General features: G+C 41.6%; 2 protein-coding genes across 2 annotated transcripts; both read left to right on the top strand.

Annotated features, from left to right (window-relative positions):
* The first annotated feature begins 10,564 nt into the window (after nucleotides 1-10,564).
* Nucleotides 10,565-13,114, top strand: PYURF (PIGY upstream open reading frame). Its single transcript, XM_014842428.3, has 2 exons — nucleotides 10,565-10,856; nucleotides 12,145-13,114. Exons 1-2 carry the CDS (start codon nucleotides 10,654-10,656, stop codon nucleotides 12,284-12,286), a joined length of 345 nt encoding a protein of 114 aa, XP_014697914.2. The 5' UTR covers nucleotides 10,565-10,653; the 3' UTR covers nucleotides 12,287-13,114.
* PIGY (phosphatidylinositol glycan anchor biosynthesis class Y) lies at nucleotides 12,396-12,859 on the top strand. Its single transcript, XM_014842460.3, has one exon. The coding sequence runs from the start codon at nucleotides 12,396-12,398 to the stop codon at nucleotides 12,609-12,611; it is 216 nt and encodes a 71-aa protein (XP_014697946.1). The 3' UTR covers nucleotides 12,612-12,859.
* Nucleotides 13,115-13,620: the final 506 nt, after the last annotated feature.

Genomic DNA, 13,620 nt, shown 5'->3' on the forward strand with positions numbered 1-13,620 from the left:
CTTTAATGAAAAAATATTTCTAATTTATATCTGTCTCAGGATTCTGTACTTTTATTTACTCCCATATAAAAAACATATAAAAAGAAGAAGACAAGACACAGACAGGGAAGAAATATTTGCAAAAGACACATCTGATAAATGATTTATCTAAAATGCTCAAAGAACTCGTAAAGCTCAACAGTAAGAAAATGAACACCACAATTTAAAAAATGGGCAAAAGATCTGAATAGACACCTCACCAAAGATGATATACAGATGGTAAATAAGCATGTGAAAAGATGCTCAATTCATACGTCATTAGGGAATTGCAAATTAAAATAATGAGATACGACTACATACCTATTAGAACTGTGACTATCCAAAACACACATAATACTAAATGCTGGCAAGGATGTGGAACAACAGGAACTCTCATTCATTGCTGATAGGAATGCAAAATGGCACAGCCACTTTGGAAAGACAGTTTGGCAGTTTCTCACAAAACCATACTCTTACCATATATTCCAGCAATCACATTCCTTGGTATTTACCTAAATGAGTCAAAAACTTATGTGCCCACAAAAACCCGCACATGAATGTTTATAGCAGTTTTATTTATAATTTCCAAAACCTGGAAGCAATCAAGATGTCCTTCAGTACGTAAAGGGGTAAATAAACTGTGGTACATCCAGACAATGAAATATTATTCAGTGCCAAAAACAAATGAGCTATCAAGCCATGAAAAGACACAGAGGAAACTTAAATGCATATTACTAAGTGAAAGAAGCCAATCTGAAAATATATACTGGACAATTCCAACTATACAACATTCAGGAAAAGGTAAAACTATGGAGACTAAAAAAATCAGTGGTTGTCAGGGGTATGAGGGAGGGGTTTGGGAGTAAGTGGAGCACAGTGGACTTTTAGGGCCTTGAAACTATTCTGTATGATATTATAATGGTGTATACATATCATTATACATTTTTCAAAATCCATAGAATGTACAACACCAAGAGTGAACCCTAATGTAAATTATGGACTTTGGCGATACTGATGTGTCAATGTAAGTTCATTGATTCTAACAAATGTACCAATCTGGCAAGGGATGTGGATAGCAGAGGAGGATATTTGGGTTGTGCAGGCAGGAGTATATAGGAACTCTCTGTATTTATCATTCAATTTTGCTGTGAACCTAAAACTGCTCTGAAAGAATAAATCTATTAATTAAAAAATATATATATATAAATTTGGAGACCACCAGAGGATTAATGCCAAAAATTCCTCTGAAGCAGCTGCATTCAGGAGTTTGGAAACTATATTTTAAGCAAAAGCTTTTAGTTGGTAAGTTTTGTGATTGATTTTTACATTAAAAGAATATTTCGGCAACAGTGTGAGGGATGAATTAGACAAGGACCAGACTGGAGGCAGGACCTGTTAGAACAGGATCAGTGAAGAACAGGACAGAGCTGGACGTGAAGATCTAGACTAAGTCAGAAGCCGTAGGGATGCATATCATAGGACTTGCTGACTGACTGGATGTGGGAGGTGAGAGGAAGGGAGAAGTCTAGGATGACTTCAGTCCTGAGGCCCAGGTGACTCAGTGGATGGTGGTGTCATTTACTAAGTTTAGTAAAGAGGAGGGTGGGAGGGAGATAATAAGTTTAAGAGGATCGTTCTGCTGGTTTAATCACCTTATATAACACTTTTCAGTTTCTGAATTCTATAAGTTGGTGAATAAGGTAAAATGTACAAGAAAAGAAGATATCTTCAGTGACTAGACCAAACACTATTTAAAAGTTTGGTATTATTTTCCATTGCAAGGAAGTCAAGAAGAAACCAGGACAGAGTGAATCACAGGGCTGGGCTCCAGGTACTGGCAGGCCAGGTGGTTAAGTGCCTGGTAGCAAGTCCAATGTTGGAACATGAGTCAGCCAAGGATGCCTAACAGGCTTAGAAAATTAGGAAAAGCAGACTTCCAAAAACATAGAATTGTGACCATAGTTTAAATGAAAATACACAGGACTCAGTTTCCTTGTCTTTCATTTATTCATGATTCTGGCAAAATCAACATATTTTTCACAAGCTATAATTCTTTTGTGCAAGCTACACCACTGAAGGGACAAATCAAGTTAGAGTTGTCAAATTCCCGAATTTCTTCAACCATGGAAAAAACAGCTTCCTACAATCAGAGTGAAGAACTCTCCAGGCAGTCCCCATCTTCCTCATCTAAATATAGGGAAAGACCTCTTTTAAGGTTCATTTCCTTTTACACTATGGACTATCTGACTGATGCAATTTGAGGGCTCATTAGAAACATACACAGAGTAAAACACCTATTGATGATCACTTTGAGAAAAGTCTCAGTTGTTTTCTAAGACCCCCACAGGGCACTAGCCTAAATATGCATAATACAAAAGTCTATAACATCACATATTTAAAAGCAATAAACTTGCTTAATTTTTCATCCTTTTCCAGGCTTATGGGGCTTTTAAAATCATGTTAATGCCATGAAAAATTCCATCCATAATTTTCATTTAATAAATTGGAAGATGATATGACCTGAGGGCTGGTAAACTTTTGAAAGGAAAATGTTCTTCCTGGTATGATATAAGAAACACTTTCAGTCGTAGGAACTGGCTAAGAAGAGGGAAGAGGACTGGGAGCAGCCTGGAAAGCCTTTTCCTAGGAAAAAAACCTGTTAAATTTATAGAAGACACCCATTGGATACTTAGAATGTTCAAGATCATTCTAGAGTGGGATTCTCAGCTTGGCAGTATAGACATTTAGGCCTAGATAATTCCTTGTTGTGAATGGCTGTTGTGTATTTAGCAGCATTCTGCTTCTACCCAGTAGCAACACCCCAGTTGTAACAATCAAAAGTGTCTCCACATGTTGCCACACATGCGCTGGAGGCCAAAATGATCCGTGTGAGAACCAGGGTTCTGGAGTCTTGCTGCTGAAAGCGTAGCCTGAAACTCAGCAGTATCACCTGGAAGCTTTTAAGAAATGAGGATTTCAAGCTGCCTATTCAGCATGATCTCAGTCATACTGAGTCAGAATTTGCATTTTAACAAGATTCCCAGGTGACTCATATGCACATTCAAGTTTGAAAAGTGCTGTCAGATTATATGGATCATATTTATCCACCAGTGGGAAGGAAGTGGGGAAGAAAGAAGTATGGGGGGGTAGAAAGAGGGAGAGAGGGAATTCAAAAGAAAAAGAAAGAGATGAAAGATAAGAAACTTGGTTAAAATTGAAAACACAGAGAACTTTAAAATCAAACATAAAAATAGGTGGAGTATAAAGGATTTTTAGGGCAGTGAATATATATTCTATGTAATACTATAATGGTGGATACATATCATTATACATTTGTCCAAAGGCATGGAATGTACAACACCAAAAGGGAACACTAAGGTAAACTATGGATTTTGGGTGATAATATTGTGTCAGTGTAGGCTCATCAGTTGTAACAAATGTACAGCTCTGATGGGGGATGTTGATAATGTGGGAGGCTATACGTGTCTGGGGGGCAGCGAGTATTTGGGAGATCTCTGTATCTTCTTAATTTTGCTGTGAATCTAAAATTGCTCTAAAAAAATTTAAATCTTTAAAAAAAGAAATCAAATGTAAATAATTTTTCTTTTTGTGAAATTTTTGACAAAGTTGCCAGTGAGAAAGATAAAGAAGAAACTTTTATTACTGGGACTTTAAAGGAGAAAAAAATTAAAGACAAGGAAGTTAGGACTATATTAAGTTAGCCACAGTTTTAAATTACTGAGGCCTAGATTAGAACAGTGACTATTAAGATCAAAGTGGGTGAACGCCAGAGGACTTATGACGAAACCAACTGTAAGAACTGGTGACCAGCTGGACGTGAAAGGGGCATCCCAGACTTGGTATGCTGCTTCTCATGTGGTCCCTTCCTAACCTAGGCTGCACCATCCAGAAGAAAACCTTGGAAAATGGCAGGGGCAGTACAATGAGTACCACCAAATTACTTGCTGAGGTCTTGGGTGACGTCAGTTTTGCCTCCTTTTATCCCTTCAAGTTTACTTATAAAATCAGAATTTTACATGGTATAGTTATCCTCCCCTCCTCCTCAATGTCTCCTTTGAACCCTTGCCGAAAGAAAATTTCCCAAACGATTTTTCCTAAACATGACAAGTGTGTCAAGAAGATAACTGTTTTCATGAGAACTTCCCAGTACTCGTACTCCTCACTCTTTTTGATAGTTCATATCAGGGGTCAGCAATTTTTTTCCGTAAAGGGTCAGATAGTAAATATTTTAGGCTTTTAGGTCTATTCCATCTCTGTTGCAACTGTGACCCTGTAGGGTGACAGCAGTTACAGACAACATGTAAACAAATGATTTAGCTGTGTTCCAAGAAGTTTATTTACAAAAACGGGCAGTGGGCTGGATTTGGTCTACAAGCCAAAGCTTTTGACCACTGGTCTAGACTGTTCCTTTCAGCTTGAACTCATCTCCCTAATAAAAATGTAAATAACTAGCATGTATTGAGCACAAAGTATCAGGGACTATTCTAAGTGATTCATATATATTATTATATTTAATTCTCACAACACTCTCAGGTAGTTTATCACTCAGGGTTCAGTGTAGGAAAAATAAATTATTCCAGGTATTTCCAGTATAAAGGAATTTAATATAGGAAAGTATGAGACTATAAGCTCATTGGAAGAGCTAGAAGAGCAGATCTAGGGGGCTTCCTCTGGGTTTTTGGCATTAAGGTCATACTCATAGCTGTGATCCAGAGGGCAGGAAGCCACTGCTGCTACCACTGCTGTGGCTGCCACAGCTGCCTCATACTCAAGATGTGTCTAGAGGGCACCATGGATCCGACCCACGCACACCTAGTGTCTGTCAGCCTGTTTCTCAGCTCCCTTACTGCAGGAAGCTTGCCTCTGTGTGTCTCCCTTTCAAACCTCAGAGCTTCTTGCACATCCACAACCCTAGTTGCAAGAGAGTCTGGAAAACGTATTTTTTAGCTTTCCAACTTCTCCAAATAGAAGGAGGGTGGAATGGAGGTTGAGAGAGCCAAAGTAGCTGCCATGGATGGGTCCTAATACTATCCCTATTTAAAGCTGAGTTGGAAAGAACTTCCTGCCATTTGTCCTTAATTTCTTTTATTCTAAATAGATGAATTAATGTCATGAGGAGTTGCTTATCTGGATATTCCCTTTTTGATATACTTCTAGCTTTAGTGACTTCTTTTCTTATTTTTGAAGTATTTCAAAATACATATGAATAGAATATTTTAAAGAACAAAATAGTGGTGATGAGTCTCTTTAAGAAATACTATTCCTGGGGCCAGCCCGGTTGCATAGTGGTTAAGTGTGCACCTTCCGCTTCCACGGCCTGGGCTTTGCCGGTTTGATCCGGGTGCAGACATCGCGCCGCTTGGCAAGCCATGCTGTGGCAGGCGTCGCACATATAAAGTAGAGGAAGATGGGCAGGGATGTTAGCTCAGGGCCAGTCTTCCTCAGCAAAAAGAGGAGGATTGGAGGCAGATGTTAAAAAAAAAGAAAAAAGAAAAAAGAAATGCTATTCCTTTCTTCGTATGTTCACATCGTAATTATGTTGGATTTTTTTTTTTTTTTTTTGAGAAAGATTAGCCCTGAGCTAACATCTGCCGCCAATCCTCTTCTTTTTTCTGAGGAAGACTGGTCGTGAGCTAACATCTGTGCCCATCTTCCTCTACTTTATATGTGGGATGCCTACCACAGTATGGCTTGCCAAGTGGTGCCATGTCCCCACCCAGGATCCAAACCGGCGAATCCCGGGCCACCGAAGTGGAATGTGTGCACTTAACTGCTGCACCACCGGGCCAGTCCCTATGCTGAACTTTTAAGCTGAAGATCAAACCTGGCCATTTTCGTAATCAGTTTTGAAATCTGACAGTTATATACAGAAGCCATTTAAAATGTATATTAACATGCAGCCCTTCAATAGTCACTCAACTCCATATTAATCATTCTTCTTTGAGCTGCTGTATAGTATTGATGGTTCATACTCATCTCTGCCAGCTAGTTTCCATATCCTACTTGCAAAATTAAAATTTTGTTTTCATGGATTAAAAAAGATTATAAAAGGGTATGAAATGGGTGTCTCCTGAGACCTAAGTAAAGAATTTGATGGTGCCACAGGACCTCTAGTTTACTGACACTCCCCAAGCCTTCCATCAGCACAAGCGTCATTCCCTCCTTTATGTACTCGATGTACAGCATAAATTCGACAAATGTTGAGTGAACACACAAAAAAAAGCCATCACATAAACCTGGATTTTAGTTAACTTTATCCCATGCTGTTTACTCCACTTAAGATTATAAACTTCTTGAAAATCAGGATATCTTTTATGCCTTTATACCCTTCCTTTTTACCCCCTAATATAATACTGAGACTACAGGAAGTGCTCAATAAGTATTCATTGAATTGAATCAATAGTTTTGAAATAAAATACACCATTATCAATTATTAATCTCGAATATTAACTGGTAATATTTATATTTTAAAACTACTTTATTAAAGAACAAATTTAAAACAGAGAAACAGTTAAAGAACAATTCAACAATATTCCAACCACCTAAAAACAATGAACATTTTAGGTTTTATTCATTTTTGTTTTCTATTCCTCGGTTCTTGGTTTGAAAAACAATTGTACTCATTGTACATAAAACTTTGTGTCCTGCTTTTATTCACTATTCTATTTAATAATCATTTTCTTTGCTGTCGGGATGAGTTTTTAACACTGTATAATGGTGCATCCAGAGGACAGCTCCAGCCTCTAGGACAGTGTGATGGTTAGTTTGTTGCGTCAGCTTGACTGGGCCAAGGGGTGCCCAGATTAAACCTTATTTCTGAGTGTGTCTGTGAGGGTGTTTCCAGATGAGGTTAGCATTTGAATCAGTGGACTCAGTAGATTGCTCTCAACAACGCCAGTGGGCATCATCCAATCTCTTGAGGGCCTGAATGGAACAAAAAGGCTGAGGAAGGAGGAACTCACCCCTTTGCTTCCTACCTTGTGGCTTGAGCTGGGATGTCTGTCTTCTCCTGCCCTTGGACTAGGATTTACATCATCTGCTCCCCTGGTCCTCAGGATTTTGGACTCGGACTGGATTTATTCCCTCGGCTTTCCTGGGTCTCCTGCTTGCACACGGTAGATTGTGGAATTTCTTAGCCTCCATAATCATGTGAGCGAATTCCTTATAATAAATCCCTTCCATATATACATCTGATTAATTCTGCTTCTCTGGAGAACCCTGACTAATCCAGACAGTGCCTGCCACATAGTGGACATTCAATAAATTAATAAATGATGAGCAATATTAAGAATTACATTTTTAAAAAATTTAGTATTTTTGTAGGTGAGAAATGGAAACTCTGATGTTTGAAACTTGCATTACTTTACTACCGAGGATGAATTTTTTAATGTTTATTCATCACTGCATTTTCTCTTTGTTACTTATTTTTATACTTTTTGTCTATTTACATATCAGACCCTTGATTTTAAAGAACTTATTACAATTGCAATTTATTAATAAAATTTTTGTGAGTTTTGTTCCTAAAATAGATGTCATCAAATTAAGGAACAAACTGGCAAAATAAAAGCAAATCTTTGTGATCACAGAAAGCAAAGTACAAGCAGGAATAAATGTTAGTTCAAATATTGGATGATGCCATCTAGTGGAAAATTGATTTTAACTTCTCTCTCTGGATCAGAGATTCCCAAATTTCAATGCCCCCAAATTTAATATTTATGGGACTTTATTAAAATATATATATTCTAGCCTTTCTCTGCCTGGAGATTTCTAATTCAATGTTTACAATAGGCCAAGAGTTATGTTTCAATATTATCTACACTGGAAACTGTAAAAATTCCAGGTCAGTTACAATTAAAGTGCCCAGTTGTATATTATGCTTTCTTTTTTTATCAGACTTTTCACCACAATAAGTAATTTTCCTGCTAACATTCTTTAAATGTGTGGTCTGTGTCAGCCCCTGTGTTAACTGCTTTACTTGTATTATTTTATTTAATCCTCTCAACAGCTCTAATAAGGTAGGTACCATTATTATACTGTTTTACAGATGAGAAGATTGAGGCAGACAGTTTAAGTAACTTCCCCAAGGTCACACAGCCAGTACGGTACCTGAGTCCGGAGCCCCGCATATCATTACATGTGTGCACAGGGCTCTGTGATGGGAAAGATCAGTCATGCCAATAGTGAAAAAGGACTAATGATTTACAGTGCGACACTATCACCTATATTCGGCTACATTCAGTATACTACATGTGGAAATGAGTTATATTCCCTAATTACTGAGGGCTGTTTAGGGACATTTTGCAACTTAACATTTACATAGTTTGCACTATATCACACGCTCAGATGTTTCTTAAATATTGGTTGTTGATTTTTGGTGTTACAAATTTCAAGATGTTTTCAATACTCTCCATTTTTCCCCAATACTAAGATAAATTAAAGTAAACTCACCTGCTTCAAACCTTCTATGTAGAGGCAACCTGAAACTAATTTATTTATAGCTGGTTAGAAAACCCAATTGATAGCGATCTGTCCGCCAGGTGAGGCGAGCTGAGGCTAATGAAGCTGGTCTTAAGCACCAGTACCTGCCCCTATCCCATGGGGGCCAAGGCCCTAGCCTGTCCAGCCTGGCGGGGGCCCACTCAGGGCTGGCTGAAGTCACGCTTGCTTCTCCACCCCTCGCTGAAACGTATCTTTCCTGTGGTTCACTCCCTCCCTAGGGCCCAAAGTATCAACTAACTACAACTGAAAAATTAATTCCTGCTACTGCGCTAGTAGGAAATACTGTGAAGCTCACTTGGGACCTGAACACTAGTCCCTCCTGAGGCTACACCCGTGACAACAGCCCCCTGCTGAAATCTTTCGAGCATTAGTGAACAAAGAGCATCAAATAATATAATGTATTTTTTTTTAAAAGAGTGAACACTATAAAAATTTCTCTATTTTTACATTGCTGAGTGGAAGAGAAATTTGAAAATATAATCCTGTATTTATATCTGTATATCCCTCACTCCCATCCCTACCTCCCAGGAGCTCAGTGTGAAATGATAAAACCCAATGGTGCAAAAAGGTTCAAGGCAGGGGCTGGCCCCGTGGCCGAGTGGTTAAGTTCGCGCGCTCCGCTGCAGGCGGCCCAGTGTTTCGTTGGTTCGAATCCTGGGCGCGGACATGGCACTGCTCATCAAACCACGCTGAGGCAGCGTCCCACATGCCACAACTAGGACCCACAACGAAGAATATACAACTATGTACTGGGGGGCTTTGGGGAGAAAAAGGAAAAATAAAATCTTTAAAAAAAAAAAGGTTCAAGGCAAAATTCAGCAAAACAAAGGGAAAAACTTGACGACTAACAATCTTCTAGTATATTGAACTGGGAAGAACAGAGGAAATAAAAATGACAATAACATGCATTGAGCATTAATTTGTCCCAGGCACTTTTCTAAAAGCTCTTTGCACATGCACTATCACATTTTGATCCCCACGAGGGGATTTCACGAGGGAGGTACAATTATGATCTTATCATACAGATCAGGAAAGGGGGTAGTTAAGTCATTTGCTGGCGTCCTACAGCTGGTAAACTATGCACCGGGAACCAGGCGGTCAGCGCCGAGCGCCCAGGCCCTTGTCCACCACAAGGTAAGAAAGGGACCAAACCCGCATCCCTTCTTCGCAGAGTCAGAGGCAAACAAGGGGCGGAAACCCACTGACCGGCTCGCCTAGTTCACTAATGGACACCTGCCCCATTAGTCTCCAAGCTCATTAATAGAACTACATTAGTTGTGCTTTTTCATGCAACTGAACTCACAATGAGTCCCGCAGGGCAGGAATCTGGACGTCTTGGTGTTTAAGGGGCCTAAGCCATTCTCTTCAGGTTCTTACATCTTTTTTTTTTTTTTTTTTAGTATTGGCACCTGAACTAACATCTGTTACCAATCTTTTTCTCCCTTCTTCTCTCCCCAAAGCCCCCCAGTCCAGTTGTATATTTAGTTGTGGGTCCTTCTAGTTGTGGCATGTGGGACCCCGCCTCAGCGTGGCCCGAGGAGCGGCGCCATGTCCGCGCCCAGGATCCCAACCGGCGCAACCCTGGGCCGTGGAAGCGAGCGCGGGAACTTAACCACTCGGCGGGCCCCTTGTTCTTACATGTTTTTAAATAAAGGAAAAAAAGCGCCAAACAAGGTTACAGGATCTGTGGTACAGTAAAGATTTACAAAGGCAAATCACTGCTTCTGCACACCCGCTCCGGCTGCGTTTGAAACCTCATTTTGGAGACAACACGTAGGTCCAAGTCTCACACCGGGTGACTGTGAGGACCGCCCACTGGCTTCCCCGCAGCCCTGCGACAGGTCCTGGAGAAAACTGAGGACGCCCAGATTTAGGCATCGGTTTTGTTTCTAATTTGTAAAGCCGGTGAACAGCCCCCGGAAGCCTCGGAACTAGAGACCCGGGCGGCGGGAAAACCACTCCGGGCGGGAGGGCCCTCGGAACCAAAGCGCTAGAGCCCGCCCCGCGGGACTGCGTTTCCCGAGCACCGGGGGCGCGGCCTGGCCGGCGCGGCGGGCCGCGGGGGGCGGTGGGGCGGCTGCGGGCGCAGCGGGGCGGCAGGCGCGGGCGCGGGCCATGCTGAGGGGAGCGTGCAGCCGGCTAGCCTCGTCGCTGCGGGGGACGCGCGCGGCGCCGGCCGCAACCGCCCAGAGGCGGCTGCACGCGTCCGGGGCGCGGCCGTTGGCAGACAAAAGCGAGGGCCCGGAGGGGCCGGCCCGCGCCTTCGACCCGGCGCTGCTGGAGTTCCTGGTGTGCCCGCTCTCCAAGAAGCCGCTCCGGTGAGACGGGCCGCCGTGCGGGGGGGCGGGCCGCGCGCCGCTGCGGGCCTTCGGGCTCGTTCTGTGTCCTCGCGGCCATTTTCTGGACCCGGGCCCAGCCGGCTCCCACGCACCTCTCCGGGCGGCGAGGGCCGAGCGAGTTACACGGCCGGCTTGCGGGTAGGGATAGAAGCTTTAGAGGGTCGCCGCCGGGGAACCCTTAAAATGCCGATTCCCGGGTCCCCGGCGGACAGAAGCGGAAGGCCTGGGGGGCGGGGCCTGAGCCAGTACGTATTTTCTTACAAAGATCCCACGTGATTCAGATTCAGGTTTACGCGCTGTCGGGATTCAGGACTAGTCTAAGGCGGTCAGATTTTTAAGCGAAGATGATGAAAAGTATTGTGGTGGCCTCCATATTCTTGTGTAGTGCCTGGCGACCTTAAGCCTGTCAGCTCCGTGTGCTGCCCTTGGGCGTTAGTTCTGGACTGGCCCGGTTTGTACAGTCCTCTTCATCTTTGACCTAGAGTCCCTGGGTTGCGCAGCTCTGCAGTCCGGGCTGCCGACGCTGAACGTTGACGACGCTGGGTTTGCACATCAAATACACTAAACACCCAAATGTTACCAGTCTTTATCTTGGGGGGTAGATTGCTAGTAATTTTTATTTTCATCTCTTTGCATTTCTCTTCCTAGATTCTTCCCATAATGAACGTATTACTCATTCAATGTTCTTAAACCTTGACATTACCACTTGCTCCACCTTTTAGGTAATTCTGTAACCAGCTCACTGCAGACCCGCCGCTTTCCAGTTTCATTTCTGCCCTCTCGTCTTTCTCAGACTTCTATTTTGTGCATGTTGATTTTTCGGTGGTTTCCTTCTAATGGATCAGTTAGGTTGCTCTGTTAAGCATGTATCATAACACGAAGAAGTTGAATTTTTCTCTAGTGGCTATTCCTGTAGTAAATTGACTCGGATGGTTTGAGGGTTGACCAGAGTAAAGAAGAAATATTTGGATAAAAGCGGAGATCTTTTCTGATTGGTATAAAAAAATTAAGGCATAGCTTGAGAATAAAGTGAAGAAGAAAATATGAGAGAAACTGACTAAAATGGGAAGAATTAGAGATTTTCACTTTCTAAGAGAAACAGTTCAGTTGGCTGTTACTGCTTGTAGAATTGAAAGTATTTTACTTCTGCTTTTCTGGGATTAAGTCTGTGCCAAGAATTGGATAAATGGTGTTGGTTATTGAATATCAAGCTCTTCCAAGCATTTTGTTTTCCACGATTCATCTTGTTTTTCTTTTTCCCCCTCAGGTATGAAGCATCAACAAATGAATTGATTAACGAAGAGTTGGGAATAGCCTATCCAATTATTGACGGGATTCCTAATATGATACCACAGGCAGCTCGGATGACACGTCCGAATAAGAAGCAAGAAGAGATGGAGCAGCACTAGATCATAATTAAAAACAAAACAACGAAACACACACCAACTCAATTTTCTTACCACCATCTAGGTTTTAACAAGTCAGCGTGGCGGGTTCGTTTACTAAGTGGGGGAGAAGATGTTTCTCTCTCTTCCTACATTGACTGTCCTTATTCCCCTGGTCTCTTTAGCAGGCCTGTTGTACTCGGCCTCTGTGGAAGAAAACTTCCCGCAGGGCTGCACTAGCACCTCCAGCCTGTGCTTCTACAGTCTGCTCTTGCCCATCACCATCCCAGTTTATGTGTTCTTCCACCTTTGGACTTGGATGGGCATTAAACTCTTCAGGCATAATTAATGCAGCCAGAGCCAAGAGGGTGTATTTATTAATGATATGTCTCGAGCATCTGTCAATGAAAGCTCAACTGCATGGAAATACTGGAAACCCACTTAATTTGCAGGAAAGATGCTTTGCCTCACGTCTCTCAGAGGCTTGGGACTGCAGGAGGTTACGCTGCAGAAGCTTCTTTTATTGTACTTGGGTTCTGCCCTATTTTTTGAAGTTCTAATTTATAACTGCTGTAGCAGAAGAAAAATTTCTACAAAGTGTCTTGGAAATTAACAGCCCCAACCATCATCTGATGACTTTATTTCTTATCCCATTCATGTAAAAGTTAATAATCAAAATTTTGTTTGTTTAGATTCAAAATCTTTGGTAAAGTCACATGTTAAGGATGACTGAAATAATTCCAAAGGAGCTGTTTGAGTTCTAGAGAAATGCGTTTCAACTGCTATGATATAAAACTGTACAATAAAGTGGAAATTTCAATACAAGTACAATAAAATGTATGTGAAAAATTCTGAGTTCGTAAAATTTCCTTTATTTCTTTGGCATCAGATGCAGACATTGGTAATGATAAAATAAGGTGTTGATACTTTCCATAAAGAAAGTTTGTGGTACAGTAGTCCCCACTTATCTGCAGTTTCGCTTTCCATAGTTTCAGTTACCTGAGGTCAACAGTAGACCTCATCTGGTCCTGACATCCAGCCATCGTCATGGCTCAATGATCCTCCTGACTAATCGTCAGAAGGTCAGTAGTAGCCTAATGCTGTGTCACAGTGCTTAGGTCATTCACCTCACTTCGTCTCATCTTGTAGGCGTTGTACCATCTCACATCACAAGAAGGGTGAGTACAAAAAGGTTTTGAGAGGCCACATTCACATAATTTTTATACAGTATATTATAATTGTTCTATTTTACTATTGTTAATCTCTTAACGTGCCTATTTTTAAGTTAAACTTTATCATAGGTATGTATGTATAGGAAAAAACATGGTATTTATAGGGTTCGTTACTCCCCGCGGTTT

This window comes from Equus asinus, chromosome 3, assembly GCF_041296235.1.
Source record: "Equus asinus isolate D_3611 breed Donkey chromosome 3, EquAss-T2T_v2, whole genome shotgun sequence".
Classification (NCBI taxonomy): domain Eukaryota; kingdom Metazoa; phylum Chordata; class Mammalia; order Perissodactyla; family Equidae; genus Equus; species Equus asinus.

Bases quoted from the DNA above. Each gene is read 5' to 3' on its own strand.
- PYURF (XM_014842428.3), top strand. From the start codon at position 10,654: ATGCTGAGGGGAGCGTGCAGCCGGCTAGCCTCGTCGCTGCGGGGGACG. The intron at 10,857-12,144 runs GTGAGACGGGCC...TTTCCCCCTCAG, and splicing joins CTCTCCAAGAAGCCGCTCCG to GTATGAAGCATCAACAAATG.
- PIGY (XM_014842460.3), top strand. From the start codon at position 12,396: ATGTTTCTCTCTCTTCCTACATTGACTGTCCTTATTCCCCTGGTCTCT.